This window comes from Podarcis pityusensis (assembly GCF_964106645.2).
Source record: "Podarcis pityusensis genome assembly, chromosome: 1".
In the NCBI taxonomy this organism is placed as follows: Eukaryota; Metazoa; Chordata; class Lepidosauria; order Squamata; family Lacertidae; genus Podarcis; species Podarcis pityusensis.
This window is the reverse complement of record NC_138028.1, coordinates 7,529,737-7,547,323: the sequence shown is the minus strand read 5'-3', so window position 1 is coordinate 7,547,323 and position 17,587 is coordinate 7,529,737. Positions and strand designations below refer to the sequence as shown.

General features: G+C 44.1%; 3 protein-coding genes and 1 long non-coding RNA gene across 12 annotated transcripts in view; 2 read left to right on the top strand and 2 right to left on the bottom strand.

Moving 5' to 3' along the window:
- Window positions 1-26: 26 nt before the first annotated feature.
- TIMM9 (translocase of inner mitochondrial membrane 9) lies at window positions 27-4,612 on the top strand. 5 transcript variants are annotated; one of them, XM_080993360.1, is made up of 4 exons: window positions 27-140; window positions 1,649-1,712; window positions 2,900-2,995; window positions 4,035-4,612. In XM_080993360.1, exons 2-4 carry the CDS (start codon window positions 1,674-1,676, stop codon window positions 4,167-4,169), a joined length of 270 nt encoding a protein of 89 aa, XP_080849486.1. In that variant the 5' UTR covers window positions 27-140; window positions 1,649-1,673; the 3' UTR covers window positions 4,170-4,612. The 5 variants fall into 5 exon arrangements, with proteins under 5 accessions (XP_080849486.1, XP_080849483.1, XP_080849487.1 ...); XM_080993357.1 differs by lacking the exon at window positions 27-140 and adding an exon at window positions 183-282; XM_080993361.1 differs by lacking the exon at window positions 27-140 and adding an exon at window positions 222-287.
- Window positions 4,550-10,383, bottom strand: TOMM20L (translocase of outer mitochondrial membrane 20 like). Its single transcript, XM_080993254.1, has 5 exons — window positions 10,222-10,383; window positions 8,634-8,677; window positions 7,317-7,398; window positions 5,789-5,931; window positions 4,550-4,738 (listed from the first exon to the last, which is right to left on the bottom strand). The coding sequence occupies exons 1-5, from the start codon at window positions 10,352-10,354 to the stop codon at window positions 4,694-4,696; spliced, it is 447 nt and encodes a 148-aa protein (XP_080849380.1). The 5' UTR covers window positions 10,355-10,383; the 3' UTR covers window positions 4,550-4,693.
- A 27-nt stretch (window positions 10,384-10,410) lies between these two features.
- LOC308470726 lies at window positions 10,411-16,187 on the top strand. Its single transcript, XR_013982603.1, has 2 exons — window positions 10,411-10,556; window positions 11,957-16,187. It is a non-coding gene; the product is annotated as an uncharacterized lncRNA (long non-coding RNA).
- Window positions 16,188-16,370: 183 nt separating this feature from the next.
- The window catches only part of ARID4A (AT-rich interaction domain 4A), a 59,160-nt gene continuing 57,943 nt past the window's right edge, over window positions 16,371-17,587 (bottom strand). For all 5 annotated transcript variants that reach the window (XM_081008808.1, XM_081008806.1, XM_081008810.1 and 2 more), the window contains one exon: window positions 16,371-16,662. In XM_081008808.1, coding sequence (XP_080864934.1) covers window positions 16,559-16,662 — 104 coding nt within the window. In that variant the 3' untranslated portion in view covers window positions 16,371-16,558. The remainder of the gene's footprint in view (window positions 16,663-17,587) is intronic.

Sequence of the window (17,587 nt, the reverse complement as noted above, 5' to 3'; positions counted from 1 at the left end):
GAAGAAGTGTCCGGGTAGAAACTAACCCCACTGCGCAAGCGGCCTCACCCATCTAAACTCTCTCTCATTATCGCGCCTAACCTGCCGAAGCCCTCAGGCCCCGCCCGCTCTCTCGAGTTTGCCAGGCTCGCGTCGCTGGGGTAGGACTTGGGTGTGTGTGGAGGGGGGGGCTGTCTAAAGGGGAGGGCGCGGGGGACCCTTTAGGGCGACGCACCCCGCGCGGCAGATGGAAGGTAAAGCTATCCTAGAGTCCGCCGGCGCTGATTCGTCTCCAGCACGAGGGTAATGTAAGATGGGGCGAAGGAGCATTGGGGAGCCCGGGGAGGGGAGACGGTGCTTGCGGTAAGCGCAGGCTGTGGGGGGAGATGAGTTTGTGGGGAAAGGAAGGGCGTGGGAGACCCTAGGGCCCTAGGCGCTGAACAGGGTTGCCATCTTCTTCAATCAGGACTGCGCCTGTGCCTTTAATAGCGGCTTCCCCATGGTAAATCTGCAAGGTGGAGCTTCTCTTAACAGGGAGAGGAAATCCCGCGCGAGAGCTCTGGTTGCATGGATTTCCAAAGCAACCCGGGGCAGGGTTCTTCTTAGGGGCGTAGTTGGACCCAGGGGTAGGTGGCAACCCTGGGGTGAAAGGGAGAGGGAGAAAGAAGCCAGGAGGGGGCGCCAATGGGTTCCCTGCTTATGAGTTCCCTGCTGGCTTCCAGCGCTGCTCCTCTAAGGAGGAGGGAAGGTTGGAAGCATGACCTTGGCTGGCTCAAAAACTGACACTACATGCCCTTCACTTTGGGGAGGGACCTAAGCAGCCGTGGGGTCGGGGGCTTGCATCTGGGAAGCCTGAACTCAAATCCCACCTTGGCTACGCTGCATATCTCTGTATTTCAAAGCCTCTGCCTTAAAAATAAAGTCAAACATGATATCACTGATTCAGACAATTATGGGTGAAAAATGTGTACCTGCTGCCATATCATAGCTGTGGTTAGGGAGTGTGTGGTGTTGCACATGTGTATTACATTTTTTACATGTAAAGGGAACCACCCCCCCCCAACTTGTGAAAGAACCCATACAGGGCTGCCAGAAGATAAACTTGATAAAGATGATAAGCATTCCCATTTATTTGGCACTTTAAAAATGTATCAATATTTATTTGATATCTCACCTTTTTTCATCATGGAACTCAAGGCAGTATGCATGTGGTTCTCAGGTAGTTACTCATCCAAGCCCGAACCTGCTTTGCTTCAGGAAGGTGGTGGCCTCACATGCCTTGAGGCCACACCCTGAGACCTGACTGACAATTGCTGTCCCACAATTGCACATACTTTTCTTTCTGTGCATAACCGTATATTACAGCAGAGTTCTCCCATTGTATTTCTTAGTTCATTTGGGGTATTTATATTCAATATTTGTATACTGCCTTCCATATATAATAACCAAATTGTGCACAAGAGTACAAGAGGATTACAAAATTTGGAATAAAACAGCAGTTGCTAGGTGGGTAGTTAAAATAATTCAAATGGTATTAGTAGCCAGCAAAGGCTTCCAAGAACATATATTCCCCCCCAAAAATGAACAAGATTTAGGCTGCTGTGTATTACATTTCAGGCATAAACATTTCTGAATGATTGTTGATGTATACATCTTGTGTTCACTTTAGGTGGCAGTTATCTGAGCGCTAAAATATGGCTGGACAAATATCAGAATCTGATCAGATCAAGCAGGTAAATGCTGTAGCTCCAAAGGGTGCTTTTGAAATGTCGGTGTACCTAACACTTTGGCAATTTGTGTGGTTTTAATAGCTGTATGTAATAATGTATTTATCAGCACAGAGCTGATGCTCATTATATGCTATGTTAAGTTCATTTCCCTCGGATGCATGTTGCCCCTGCCTACCCCTTGTGTGCTAATTCTTCAAATAAAGCAGGAGTGAGGAACCTTTTGGGCTCCACAGGCCAGGTCTTTATCAGGATTGGCCTGTCAGACCAAATTTGACAGGTGACTACCCAACTGTCAGTCACATGATATCATTATGCCAGCAAATGATTGACAGGTAAACAGCCCTTGTACACCTGTCAGAATCCCTTGCACCTACTGCTGCTGTAGGGAAAGTGGGAATTAAGTTCTGGTGCTTTGCCAAGTAGCAGAAGGCGTTTGGGAACCCTGCTGGCTTCCTTTTCTACCTTATAAAGTGGGGACAAGACCAGACGCTTTCTCTCTCCCCTGTTGGGAGACAAGAGAGATAGCTCTACCCTGTGGAGGAAGGGAAAGAAAGCCTTTTCCAAGTCTTGCTCCTTCCTCCATTAAGTTCCCCAATATCAGGGACTTGAAGCAGGAGGGGGCAGATGGGGAAAAGGCTTTGCGAGCCTCCCCCTCTTCCCGCTTTTAAGTTTCCAGCATTGGGGACTTGAAGGATTAGATGAGGAGACTTGTAAAGGCTTTTCCAAATCTCCCCCTTCCTTCTCTGTGTCCAGTGTCAGGAACATAATGGAAAAGGGAGGAGACTTGAAAAAAGCTTTAAGATGGCCTTTTAGCAAATAGTAGCTTATGAGCTGTCTTAATGCCTCTGCCAAAAGCCTTTTTGAAGTATCTCCCATGCATGAGCTGCTACAAAAGGTGCTTTTGCACAGGGCTTGAATCACCATTCAGCTGATGAATAGGGATTAAATCCTTCTGCCTTGGCTGTGCAAACCTGTTCCTTGCCAAAAATACTATCAAGCAGCCAATGCAGGATTAAACCTGGTTCTCATGCTCATCTGCTGATGTCACCAGTGATGTCAGCTAATGGGCAGGTGTATATGGTGTGAAGAAAATGGCATCCCAGGCCACGATTGGCCCACAGACAGAGATTCCCCACCCCTAAAATAAAGGATCTGCCTAGTTCTGAAGATCTCTCTTGATTTATTAACAGTTCAAGGAATTTCTTGGGACGTATAACAAATTGACAGAAACCTGCTTCCTGGATTGTGTGAAAGATTTCACCAGCCGAGAAGTCAAGCCAGAAGAGGTATGCAGCTATTCTATGCCCTTTGGACTTGTACCTGGTAGAACTTCAGTGTAAATTTGCACGTTAATCAAGAAAGCTAGCTAAACCAAACATTTCAAAAGAGATGTACAGTGGTGCCCCGCAAGACGAATGCCTCGCAAGACGGAAAACCCACTAGACGAAAGGGTTTTCCGTTTTTGAGTTGCTTCGCAGGACGAATTTCCCTATGGGCTTGCTTCGCAAGACGAAAATGTCTTGCGAGACTTGAGATTTTTTTCCCGCTTCCCCCCCCCCTTTATCTAAGCCGCTAAGCCTTTAATAGCCTTTTAGCAGCTAAGCCGCTAAGCCGATAAGCCTTTAATAGCCGCTAAACCGCTAATAGCGCTAATCCGTTAAGCTGCTAATAGGGTTGCTTCGCAAGACGAAAAAACCGCTAGACGAAGACACTCGCGGAACGGATTAATTTCGTCTTGCGAGGCACCACTGTAGCTCTTCTGTTCGTGTGGCTCTCAGGTCAGATATTAATTGGATTGAATAACAATAAAAGGGCCCTGCTGGATCAGTCCAAGGGTTCATGATATTCACTCACACAGCTCCCTTATTTGTTAAATGCTAGAGTGAATGACAAAAAAGATTCAAAAGATTGAAGCCCTACAAAATTGTTAATGGCACATTGTCATCAAACACTGGAAGGCAAAGAAAGCACTGAACGACAGAGACAGATAAACGTTATGTATTTCCCTAATGTGGGTTTGTTTCGAAACTGAGTCAATGTTGTGTTAAAATTCCAGCTCAGTGGTAAACTAAAAAGGGGAGCTTTGGCAAAGTGGTACATATTTGTGTTCAATTTTCCCAGAGAAGCAGTGTATTTAACCCTCAAAGTTTATTATACATTTTCATTATGTTATTAGTATGTCTTAAAATTGCCATGGGAAGATAACTTCATATAGGGTAAGGTTCAAATGTGAAAACGCAAATGATTTCCATGTTCAAATTACTGATTTTTTTTTAAAATGTGAGTGACTACAGGGTTCTTCTCATCTCTCCCTTCTTGATATAGATGACTTGCTCAGAGCACTGCTTACAGAAGTATTTAAAAATGACCCAGAGGATATCTATGAGGTTTCAGGAGTACCACATTCAGCAGAATGAAGCGCTGGCTGCCAAAGCAGGACTTCTTGGCCAGCCTCGCTAAAAGGCAGGGGCTGCCTTTGTGAAGGAGTGCCAACGTTGATTGCATTGCACACAAAGCTGCACTGGTCCCCACCGTTGCTGCGGCAACATCCACCAGCTCGGAACAGAAGAGCTCAGGAAACAACTGAACTGTGGAAACCACCAGGAGCTGCAGTTGGGGTTGGCAGTGGCTGCAGAGCTGATGGAGTCTGTTCCGAGATTGTCTTCTATTGTGCATTGAAATAATGTTGATAACACCTTTTTTCTGGAGGCTTACAGATTTGCTTCTGACCGTCACTAGGTTAAAGATGGGGAGGGAACAACTACATTTTAGTTTTTGTTGTTTCTTAATGACTTAATTTTTAATACACAAGCGTGTTGTCCAAAAATTATATCCCAAAGTGTCTAAAGCAAGGTTTATTTTTTATTTAATCAAAGTAAAATAAATTGAAATTACTGTTTTCACCGAGAGTCTTTGGAAATGAAGTATCATAGGCTGCCATAAGGTCCTGCCTTAAGAGTAGCCCCTTGTGCGACGCCACATTCTCATTCAACGGTAGGATCCTGGTCACTCAGGGCTGTCTCAAGCCGCTAGCAGAGGGGGGGAAACATGTCAATGGCATAGGTACTTATGTACTTAAGCTTTTGAGTTCTGAAACTTTTAAAATGTTCTCATTTCCCTCCCAAGGACAGATTTATGTCCTTCAATTATTATCTTTCTTCTCACCTTTGCAGCCCCAAGGTGTTGGTACCCTTTGTCTTTTAGCTTATGGGTGATGGTGGACCACTCACAGTAGACTAATGGAAGCAATCTACTTGGATTTAAGCAAGAAGTTCAACATGGACAGCATTCTAATTTAGTTAAAGTGGTGGCAGTGTGGGCCCAGTGAATGACTTGGGAACATCGGAAGCTGCAACACTGCTGAAACTAAGCAAGCGTGCACCTGCTTAGCACCTCAAAAGAGTAGGATTTTAATATTAAAAAAATAAGTAAATTGCAGTGCAAAGTATGGGGCAAAGTTCAGTTCTGAATCGCACAATACAGTGGTACCTTGGTTTACGAACTTAATCCATTCTGGAAGTCTGTTCTTAAACCGAATCCGTTCTTAAACTAAGGCACACTTTCCCTAATGAGGCCTCCTGCTGCCGGTGTCCTTCCACCGTTTGGATTCCGTTCTTAGACCGAGATATAAGTTCGCAAACCAGGACACTACTTCCGGTTTTGTGGAGTTCATAAACCGAATAGTTCGTAAACAGGGCTGTTCTTAAACCGAGGTACCACTGTACTAGTTTTAGCACACAATGCCCTAAAACAGCATTTTTAAACACTTTTGCCACAGTGCAGAGAATGGTAAGTCGCATTGCATTTCTCCCCAAGCTGAGCCAAGGCCTTGCTACTGGGCATGAGTCCCTTCCTGCCAAATTCTTTTTTTAAATAAAAAATAATAAAGCTGAGCCTTTAATTAGCTGCCTGCCTGTGGTAATAATTAAACAAGTCGCAGCATGGCAACGTACAGAAATCTCAAGGTTCTGTACAAGCCACGAATGGCAAATTCTCTTATGTCTGAACACTATTCTGGTTAGACAATGCCTCCTGTACAACATTCACCTGCGTTTCAAAAGTGAACAAAGTCTACCTACTTGCACTGCGTATGGAATGTTGTGCAGCAGCATCTCAAATATATGGGGGGGTAGAGTGTGCTTCAAGACGTGCATTAGCTGGTTTGGATGTGTGCACACGGCAATGGCATTGGCAAGGTGTTCGATGCTCTTGTTGTGTTCTCCTGTAATTGATTCAGACTCCTAAAACTCAGGTATTTGTGATCCTTGGAACTACAGTAAGCATTTGCACTCCATGTACCATCAACCTCTTAGTGCTCCCACAAGCTCAGCTACTAATTGTAGCTATCTGAACCTCTCAAATACTCTGAGGCACAAGACGCTGCAGCCCACCCTCCTCTGCTCCCTTCATCCACCCCATCTACTATGGGACAAAAACATATTCCCTCATAGGGTTGCCATGTTTCAAAAAGTGAAAATCCGGACACAAAAGTTGTTGAGCTTTGAGACATTTAAGTGATTTTCGTTCGGATGCTGTTTGTGGGGGCCAAATCCCGGCTATGTCCAGGAAATTCCGGAGATATGGCTGCCCTATTCCTACATATTGTAGCAGGTGAAAGGATCAGTGGAAGGAAAAAGCACCCTCTTTTTGCTCAGGGTTTTTAAAAATTGCACCAATTTCAGTAAAGGCTTTACTCCAAGTATCAGTAACTGGACGCAACCCACAAGTGGCAGAGGTCATCGGAAATCAATATTGTCCCAAACTATGTATTATGTGCAATTGGAGTCTGCCCTCCACCAAGCAGTCCCAGAATGGATTACATAAATGCAACAAATAAAGGCATTGTCTTTTCTGTAATTCGGAGCTACTTCTGAAGGGAAAGGTCAATTCTCTCAGTTGTGATTTCATGTGCATTTAAATTCTTTATTCTGTACTGTCAAGCCATGAGGGGAAACCAGTGACATCGTAGCAGATCTACCGTATTTTGCTCAGTATTCAGGAACAGAAACTTTCAATTCAGCTTTGTATGGTTAACACAAGATGCCTTTCGCAAACAGCAACAGCAGACAGCTATGAATTTGCCTGAAGTGCATTAAAATGATCATCAGGCTCATCTTTGTTAATGGTATAAACCACTGAGCCTCTTGGGCTTGCTGATTAGAAGGTTGGCAGTTCAAATCCCCGCGACGGGGTGAGCTCCCGTTGCGCTGTCCCAGCTTCTGCCAACCTAACAGTTTGAAAGCACACCAGTTCAACTAGATAAATAGGTACTGCTGTGGCAGGAAGGTAAACTGTGTTTCCATGCACTCTGGCACCTGTCACGGTGTCCCATTGCGCCAGAAGCAGTTTAGTCATGTTGGCCACATGACCTGCAAAGCTGTCTGCGGACAAACGCCGGCTTCCTCAGCCTGAAGCAAAATGCGCAGCACCCCATAGTCGCCTTTGACTGGACTTAACCATCCAGGAGTCCTTTACCTTTATTTTTTATTTTTTTTACTGCCTACCTAAGTGGCAATAGAAATGGATAATTTTCAGGCAATTTATAGTCTCTCTGTGTGTCTACACATATATGCATATTCCACAAAAGCCAGTTCCTCTTGTCCTTACCTCTTGCCAGCCACTCCTGTCCCAACTGTATCTCTTCCAGAAAGAACTCTTGTAGCTTTGCAGTATCTTTCATCTCACATAACTAAGGGTGTAACAAACAAATTTTCAGCTTAACAAAAAGGAGCATTGGCTAATCAGTTTGAGGGCTTATGAGAATGAAGGGTGTAATGTAAAACAAAACAAAATTGTCTTTTTCTAAGATTAAGCGTTAAGTGCTGGGAATCATTTCTGCAGAAGCCCTTATTTTTCTAAGTACGTAAACCCACTGAGTGTAACAGGGCTTCAGTCTTGGAAGACTCCATGTGCACCAGCGTGTAAACAGCCTATGCAGTTGCAGAACTATTTCCAGATTATTCAACCAATATTTCAACATTCAGCAAAATTAATATCATTATCTGAAACTGTCATATGAAACTGAAATATCTACAGGACCAGCCACCATTACAGAAGCACTTGCCATGTATTTGTGACGTGGCCTTCAGAGATTAATACAATTCCCACCCCTGATTTAGAGAATGGGTCAGAATTGGAATTTTTAAAAGCTGTGTAAGACTTTCATTCTTAGCTGAAGGATCACAACTAATATGCATGTTCATTACTTGCATGTCACTGTCAACAAAAATTACAGTGCAAGCCTATGCAGTCTAATCAGAAGTAAAACCCTCCCTTAATTCAGGGAGACTTATTCCTAGGTGTGCAGCCTTAATGTATTTCATAGATCTAAGGGGAATCGATTCCAACCCCCTGCAATGCAGGAATATTTTGCCCAACCCATAACCTTGAGATCACAAGTCTCATGCTTTACTGACTGAACTATCTTTACCCAGACGTTCTATTACATTTCTATTCCAATACTGTTCCCCAAAATCTGGCTGTTTCTAAAAAATTGCTATAGAAATTATGAAAACTGACAAAATGATTCAGACTTCAAATTATCTGCAGTCAAATACAGCGTGTCTAAAAATCCTCTACCCCAATTTTCCATTCCCTACCATATTATCGAACCACAAAGCCTATCACTTTATTAAAAAAATTAAATGCAAAAAGATTCCCAAGGATCTGCTAAGATTCTGCAAAATAAATCCTGTAGCTACTGGGTGCTATTGTCATAGTGAAAATAAAAATTACAGTATACTTTTTATAAAATGGGTTCCCATCCTGTGGCTGGTGGAATTATTTTGATCATACTAGAGTCCAATTTTCACAAGCAATTTTTGTTTTTCAAAAATTAAACTTTTTGAGAGATTGGGGGGGGCGTGTCTGAGAGTGCCGTGGTGCCTACAGGTGCCATGTCGGGGAAACCAAACAATTTTTCACCTCTGCATCCTGCTTTTTTGCCTTTTCACACTCTTTTCTTCTTTCTGTAAGAGTAACATGGAATAGTCAGTATCCACAATTAACAGCCCGGAGCTGTGACATGTTTAAACTCAACTAGCATCATTGCGGCTGCCTGCCTGCCAACCATTGCAAACGTTAAAGCTGATGGGTGCAATTCTGCAGTGCTGATAACCTTCTAGGACAATTATGTGTGCCTTCACTGTAGCATACTGCTGACCAACAAAGCAAAGCAAAGCAAACACTCCCCTTGCTTTACAACCACTGAAAGGCGAACATGGTGATTAGATTAATATGCAAGTCATAGAATGCACCCTTGCATGCCGAATATCCTGGGATCTCCACGTATATCGTGAAAAGACTCTTGCCTGAAACCCTAGAACAGTGGTTCTCAACGTGCATGGCAGGAGAGCGTGGCCAGTGTGGCAGGAAGATTCAAGGACACTTGAAACTGTTAAACATTTCAGTGTATTGAAATAAAAAAATTAAGGTCTTATACAGTGGACACTCAGGTTGCGAATGTGATCCGTGCAGGAGGCACATTCGCAATCCGCAGTGTTCGTAACCCGCAGCGCTGCTTCTGCGCATGCGCCGAAACCCGGAAGTAACCTGTTCCGGTACTTCCGGGTTTCGGCGCGTCCATAACCCGAAAACGCACAACCTCAAGTATCCGTAACCCGAGGCATGACATAATAATAATAATAATAATAATAATAATAATAATAATAATGTTCATAAATGTACCAACCAAGCACATACATAGATGTGTGGACCAAATGTCTGGAGCAGCACAGGAGGACCACCCTGAAACCCACCACCCATATGGGGAAAGGAGTATGCCTTCCACCTCAAATTCCTTGGAGGAAAAGATGTGCTAGGAAATGGAAATAAAAAAATTCCTTCCTGTAGCACCTTAAAGACCAACTAAGTTAGTTCTTGGTATAAGCTTTCGTGTGCATGCACACTTCTTCAGATTCTGTGTATCTGAAGAAGTGTGCATGCACACGAAAGCTTATACCAAGAACTAACTTAGTTGGTCTTTAAGGTGCTACAGGAAGGAACTTTTTTATTTCGACTATGGCAGACCAACACGGCTACCCATCTGTAACTAGGAAATGGAGCCGTAGGACTACCTCGCAGGGAGGGTTTTTTTTTCCAAAAAAATGTTGATTAACACCAGGCATAGGCAACCTCGGCCCTCCAGATGTTTTTGGCCTACAACTCCCATGATCCCTAGCTAACAGGACCAGTGGTCAGGGATGATGGGAACTGTAGTCCCAAAACACCTGGAGGGCCCAGGTTGCCTATGCCTGATTAAGACGGTTGCCTAAAAGGGCCAGGAAGGGTATCTGCGTAAGGCCCAACGCCTTCGCAAGCCCAATTCTCTCCCGAGGCCTCTGGACTACAACTCCCACCCTCCTCCTCCGCTGGCCACACCGGCTGGGGCTGATGGGAGTTGTAGTCCGGCAGCCTCCTCGCCGGGGATGGGCCTAGTTCCCGGTCGCGGCTCCTCCTCCTCCTCCTCCCCTCTTTCCCCTGAGGCGAAGGCGAGGCCTCCCCCGCCACTCACTCTCCCTCAGCCTCCGCTTGAAGTCGGGCGCGCTGCGGCGCCGGTGGTCGAAGTAGAGGCAGTAGCCCAGCACGGCCAGGCCGCAGGCGCCCGCCACCAGCCACGGCAGCGCCCGCCACGCCCAGCGCTCCATGGCCGCCCAGGCGCCCGTTGCCGACCGCAGGGGAGAGAGGGAAGGAGGGAGGCGAAGGGAGGCGGCGGCGGCGTTGGCGCGTCTCTCTCTTTTTCTCTCACACAATTAAGTCTCCTCAGTAGCTTTAAGGCGCTGCGAACCGCTTCGAGGTTTCCCCTTGAATATAGAAAGCGGTTGGTATAGAAAGGAAAGATGGGTAATGGTAATAGCCTTGGGTGATTGATTGATTGATTGATTGATTGGCATTTATGTCCCACCTTCCCTCCATAGAATCCTAGAGTTGGAAGAGACCACAAGGGCCATCGAGTCCAACCCCCTGCCAAGCAGGAAACACCATCAGAGCACTCCTGACATATGGTTGTCAAGCCTCTGCTTAAAGACCTCCAAAGAAGGAGACTCCACCACACTCCTTGGCAGCAAATTCCACTGTCGAACAGCTCTTACTGTCAGGAAGTTCTTCCTAATGTTTAGGTGGAATCTTCTTTCTTGTAGTTTGGATCCATTGCTCCGTGTCCGCTTCTGTGGAGCAGCAGAAAACAACCTTTCTCCCTCCTCTATGTGACATCCTTTTATATATTTGAACATGGCTATCCTATCACCCCTTAACCTCCTCTTCTCCAGGCTAAACATGCCCAGCTCCCTTAGCCGTTCCTCATAAGGCATCGTTTCCAGGCCTTTGACCATTTTGGTTGCCCTCCTCTGGACACATTCCAGTTTGTCAGTGTCCTTCTTGAACTGTGGTGCCCAGAACTGGACACAGTACTCCAGGTGAGGTCTGACCAGAGCAGAATGCAGTGGCACTATTACTTCCCTTGATCTAGATGCTATACTCCTATACTCCAGTCCTGCCGCATTTTACCTTCACAACAACCCTGTGAGGAAGGTCAGGCTGAGAAACTGACCGGCCCAAGGTGGCTGAGGGGGGATTTTGAACCCTGTCCTCGCAGGGCTCGGTCTGCAACTTCTGACCACTAAACTGCACAGGTTTCTCCTTGTGAAAAATACACTCTTGTTTTCCCTTTCAGGAGTTTATTAATTATGGCATTCATAACCTAGCCCTGCCCCCCATCTGAGCTCAAGGCACTTCACTTAATTTCCCACAAGAACCCTGTGAGGCTGGGCCGGATTTAGGTTTGATGAGGCCCTAAGCTATATATATGTCCAGCTGTCCTTTGACAACAACAAATTGTCCCCGCTTTTTGTGTTGAATATATGCTATATGGTCATTTATGGGCCTAATACAGTGATGGCGGAACTTGGCCCTCCAGCTGTTTTGGGACTACAACTCCCATCATCCCTAGCTAATAGGACCAGTGGTCAGGGATGATGGGAACTGTAGTCCCAAAACAGCTGGAGGGCCAAGTTTGGCCATCACTGACCTAATAGGTATGTATCTAAAGCCATTTGCGCATGTTGCCATGCAGCCCATCCATGCAGAATGTAGGCACCCTTTATATAAAAACGAGCAAACCAGTGATACTTTAGGAAGAAAGCTAGCAGGCAGGGCCCATTGCTTACATCAGATGAGCCTACACAACACAAAACACTGTTTTATTTTACAGTCATACCTTGTTACGTTTGCTTCATGTTACGCTTTTTCAGGTTGCGTCCCGTGGCGACCCGGAAGTACTGGAAAGGGTTACTTCCGGGTTTCGCCGCATGCGCAGAAGTGCTAAAGCATGTTTTGCGCATGCACACAAGTGTCAAATCACGCTGCGCACCTGCACAGATACGGCGCTTCAGGTTGCAGGATTTTCATGTTGCGAACGGGCCTTCGGAATGGACCCCATTCGCAACCAGAGGTACCACTGTATTTGTTTTTTACCTTATATTTTGGAAATGTACATCCAGGTTTTTTTTCCTTTAATTTTTTTTGGGGCCCCCCAAGAGTAGGGCCCTGAGCTATAGCTTGTTTAGCTTATATGTAAATCCGGCACAAGGTAGGTTAGGCTGTGACCGGCTCCCATCGCCAGTGAGCTTTGTGGGGTAGGATTTGAACCCTGGACTCTCTCCCAGGTCCCAGTACGGCACTCTAGAACCGCTGCACACCACCACTGGCTCTCAACATGTGGGGCACAACTTTGCCCCTTTTGCACCCCACAAATTATTTTTCTGGAGCCACCACTGATTTGACAAACCTTTGGAAGCAGTGCCTGGATTTCTGGCTGGGGGACAGGGAAGGAGGAGAGGGAAGTGTCAGAACAGGAAGGGAAGCAAGTGTATAAAATAGATTTAACATTTTATTTTGCTTTGTGCTTCTGGATGATGGGGGCTTCTGATGGGCTGGTAGGCCCCTGCACCCTTGCCAAAGTAAATGGCAAGGGGCAGAGGCAGTATACCACTGACTACCAGGGGTCGGGTGGGGAGAAGGAAGCACCCACACCACAGGGCTCTCTAGAGGCAATCCAGTGCACGGATGGACCGATTCTCCAGTTGCACAATCCTTTTAGTCCCAATATAGAATTTTAAGCGCTTTGTGAGTGACAATATAGTATTTAGGCACCGCTGCAGAACTAAACCACCACCTTGCAGAGATGGTGTTGCCAAGAGGGGCACCTTTGCTCTATGAAGTTCAAAGCAGCTTCGTCTTTATCCCTTACGAACCTGGCGAAGTCAAAAGAGCAAGCATTTCACTCTCTCTTGCCTTTTGTTTTCTCTCTCTGGGCTTCCTGGAAGCTTCCATCTGGAATTAAGCACTTGGAGCCACTCTCCACATTGTGTTTGATGGATGCAGGCTGCTCTCTGGTCTATGCTTCCCTCTCCATTTGTTTATCAGCGACTAAACTGAAGTGGGGATCCTGACAGGATGGGTGCTGTAACCTGCTGGTTCCTGGATCTGGTTATTTGTTGCACAGGCTGTTCCGAGTTGCATTGCACACTCCCCCTAAAGTATCCAAAGTACCCAGTTCTGGATCCCACCTTGTCAAAGGGTTCTCAGGTGGCCTCTGTGACACAAGTGCCTCTTGCCAGCTCTTGCTGCTACACCAGCTGCAGCTGTTCCTGGACAGGGAAAGCTTGACCAGTTATTCAAGCCCAGGCCGCTTCTCAATTTGACAGCTGTCATGGGCTCTACCTGAATGTGAAAGCAGGGTGCTAACAGGCCGGCAGCCCAGGTACGTTCAACACTAATTCTGAATCATCTGCCATGTCACAGAGGCCAATTTAAGGTACAGTGGTACCTCAGGTTACATACGCTTCAGGTTACAGACTCCGGTAACCCAGAAATAGTGCTTCAGGTTAAGAACTTTGCTTCAGGTTGAGAACAGAAATCGTGCTCCTGCGATGCGGCAGCAGCAGGAGGCCCCATTAGCTAAAGTGGTGCTTCAGGTTAAGAACAGTTTCAGGTTAAGAACGGACCTCCAGAACGAATTAAGTACTTAACCCGAGGTACCACTGTAATGCAACTTGGGACCCAGCTATGAGCTGTGCATAGTACTTTGTGTCTGTGCTGAATATTCTGAATTTTAAACCATGTTTTAGTTCGGGTATACTGAGTTGTACTCTTGGCTTGCTATAACTTGGCTTGCTATAACCCACCTGAGATGAAGGGCAGGATAAAAATCTTTTAAACAAGGTCTCTGCCCAACACCTTCTCACTCCAACTTAGACTTTTAACTGCAGACTTGGAGGCCTTAATATGATATCCAGTGTTTTCCCCCTCTATTTTATTTAACACTGATCCTGAAGAGCAGTTTTAAATGATTTTGTAGCATACTATGGTTTTGGGCTATTCAGCTAGTTTTTCTTAAAAAGCCAGTTTCAGAAGCACAAAAATACAGCATTTTAAAAATATATCTATATAGCTACCCTGCTTTATCTAGTCCCACAACCAGAGCTTTGTTCAACGTCTAATTGTTTAGAGAAGCAAATTTTTGTAGAGTAGTACCATCCTCTTAAAGCTGTTCACCCAGCTTTGGATAAACTACACACATTAGTAGCGATCCCCAGAGAGGATAAACTTTTTCAGCCCTTTTAGTTGGACTACAACTGTTCAGTTTTACCCAACTTCATTTTCATATTTTCACAACAGCTAAGGTTGACTGTTCTAATGAATTGCTATAACCCAAAGTGTTCGCCAGCACTTTAAAGCATTTTGCAATTTAAATGCATCTACATGGCTCAAGTTATCCGATAAAGGATAAATATTTGAGAATGTGTCTTATGTTTCTTGGCCACTGAAGAACAGGGTAGTAATTTTACAACAAAGTAAAATGGTTTTAGGCTCAGATTAATAGTTGCTGAAAGCAATATTAAGCATGATTACACCTGACCAAGTTTTTATCATAATGATAACTTCTTTTATTATTAAAATATATGATCCAAGTTTGCTTTGAAGAATCTTTACAGCACATTATGAAGCCATTATCTATTGTTTGGACATGATGGCAGTTTTACAAAATCAGTTAAAAATAAAATAAAGCCTATGTTTAAAAACATAACCTTTATTAATGCTCTTCATTGAGCTTCATTTGTATCATACATTGAAATAGCTCTGCTTAAGAAAAAGACAGAAAAAGTGCATTTTTACAAGAGTACTTTTTCCTTTAGATCTCTGTGAAAATGGAAGGAACTGGAATCATAAGTTGAGAAACTGATAAAATGGAACTGCAAGAGACACCAGGCTTTAGCTACATGACCATTTCACTGGAGTCTCTCACTCAAGACCTTCAGGTTTTGTGAACCTTTAATATCCTGACAGTCTAGAGAATCTGAGTTATAACTCTACAGTATATTAACACGGAAAAGGCAGAAAACCCCTTTTCAATGTACAAAGGTGAATTTTAAAAATTGATTAAAAAATCACTTTATACACAATGTATATGCAAACTGTCTTAAATACATGATTTTGGGAAAGTTATTTACAAACTGTTTTCAGTCTGTGGGACAATCCACAGCCGAAACAGTCATTTTAACTCTTCTCAATTATGCTCATCAACTTTGGCAGATAGAAAACTGATTTCAACAGTACAGCAAATAAGAAAGTGTGACAAAAGCATTGTAAGGGTAACCAAAGATTTGTTCCTCAAAAGCAACAGAAGTACTAGGATTGCCAAAGTTTTCAAGACAGGATAGAGTTTAATCCAGATGCCAGATTATAGTTTTACACTGTGGAAGATTGAACAGACAAAACCACTTCACATACAGGTATGGTACATGAAGCCACCTGTATATGATTTTAAGTGACAGGTATATTTTATTGAAAGAGTGAACCTAACTTAGACTTTTTCTCCCCAATTTTATTAATATTTTTTTAAAAATACATAAAAATACAACATCCAATGTCTGAATAAATATATTTAACAAGTTGCAAGATACCTTATTTTACACAAAAAAATTCAGCTTTAGAAATCTTGTTAAATAACTTCATTGTTATATATTTTATTTTTTGCCTTTTTGTAACAAAATAAAAACTCTGAAATTACATAGAAAAAAAGACAAAATACTTTTGTCAAGGGATAAGATAGTCCACTGAAAACCTATTCACGATTCCACTGTAAACATTAAACATTAAAATATTTGCATAATCGTGTGCTCAAAAATCCTATAAAAAGTGGAAGACTCATTACAACGGTAGTTTCCAGTCAACTACGCTTCCTTTCACAATTTATTTTGTCCAATTTACACCATTAAAATTGGGAACATTGCTGAATACACACTTTGGCAGGTCTGTACAGCAAGTGCTTCTCCAAAAAGAAAAGAAAGTGGGGGAAAGGGACTCTCACTCAGGATTAAGATACAGCTTGGTGAAAAAAGTGCAGCAATAATTCCATTTTCTGATTAACCTATTTTGATGACTGTTTGGTGCACTTGCTCCTTAAAAAAAAAAAAAGAATTTCCTAATAGCACTCAAATGCTTCATTGGCTATCCAAGTTTCCAAATTTGATTAAGTGCCCTTTTCTGTTTTAACCAAAACAAACAACAAAAACAAAAAATAAGCACAAAGACAGGTGTCCAAGTGCACCCACAAACCTTCAGTTGCCAATTAGCTTAATTAATATCCACAATAAAGTAAAAAATAAAAATAAAAATCCACAATGACAAGATGGAGGGAGGGGTATGAGGAGAAGAGACAGACACAGTCCAGCAGTGGAAGAGTATACAGAATATACTTGGCAATGTCAAACCAGTTGAGTGCTTTCTATGGTATTTTGGGATTTCTGTCCATGACAGCGACTTGCTGCACAAGGCAGAGGAGACCAGTATCACCTGCATTCAACAGCAAGCACGTTCTGTGGAGGAGAGGAGGACGAAGGGCTCATTCCAGTGTCTGAAGAGGCAGAGGACATGGAAGCTCCTGTGTGAGACACTGTTAAAAAAAATACAAAAAGCATTAACGCACCCTTTTACCAATATATGTAGGTGATCACTGCGCCTTTGGTGAACTATTAAGATCATAGAATCGTCAAGTTGGAAGAGATCCCCATGGTCATCCAGCCCAACCCGCTGCAATGCAGGAATCTCAGCTAAAGCATCCATGACAGATGGCCATCCAACCTCAGCTTAAAAACCTCCAAGGAAGTGGAGTTCAACACCTTCCAAGGGAGACCGTTCCACTGTCAAACAGCTTGGACTGTCAGAGAGTTCTTCCTGATGTTTAGTCGGAATCTCCTTTTGTGTAACCTGAAGCCATTAGTTCAAGTCCTACTTTCCAGAGCGGGAGAAAACAAGCTATCCCCCCAAAGTCACTCATTTGAATACTGCCAGGTACTGCCAACTCTTGAACCAGCTTTTCCCACTGTTAATTGGAATCTAGGCCTGTTAATGCCTAACGGAGATGTGGGAACCTGCTTGGCCTTCCAGCTGTGTACTCCAAACTCCCATCAGCCCCAACCAGTATCGCCAACGGACAGCAGTGGATGTTGTTTTCCAGCAACGTCTGGAAGACTGCAGGACCCTCTGCTCTAAAGCAAGCCCTCAAACTATGACAAACTATGCTGTGCCAAATGGGGCACACATGCAGAGCAGGGGCTGGAAAAAACCTTGTGGGCAAAAAAGTCAAAAAATATCCAAAACTGAAGAAACATGGAAGAAAAAGTTGAGAGGGTACAAATATGCTGTGCTACAAGAGGTGGGAGGGTGCCACCTGCACATTTTGGCTTTTTAGCCCCAACTTTCCCAGAGCAGCCACCAATATCACCCAAAAAGCAGCTCCCGTGAGGTGCTGCCAGTCTCTTTGTGCTCAGATCTTAAGAGCACATCCAGTTCAGCCCCTTCACACATTTCAGTTTCAT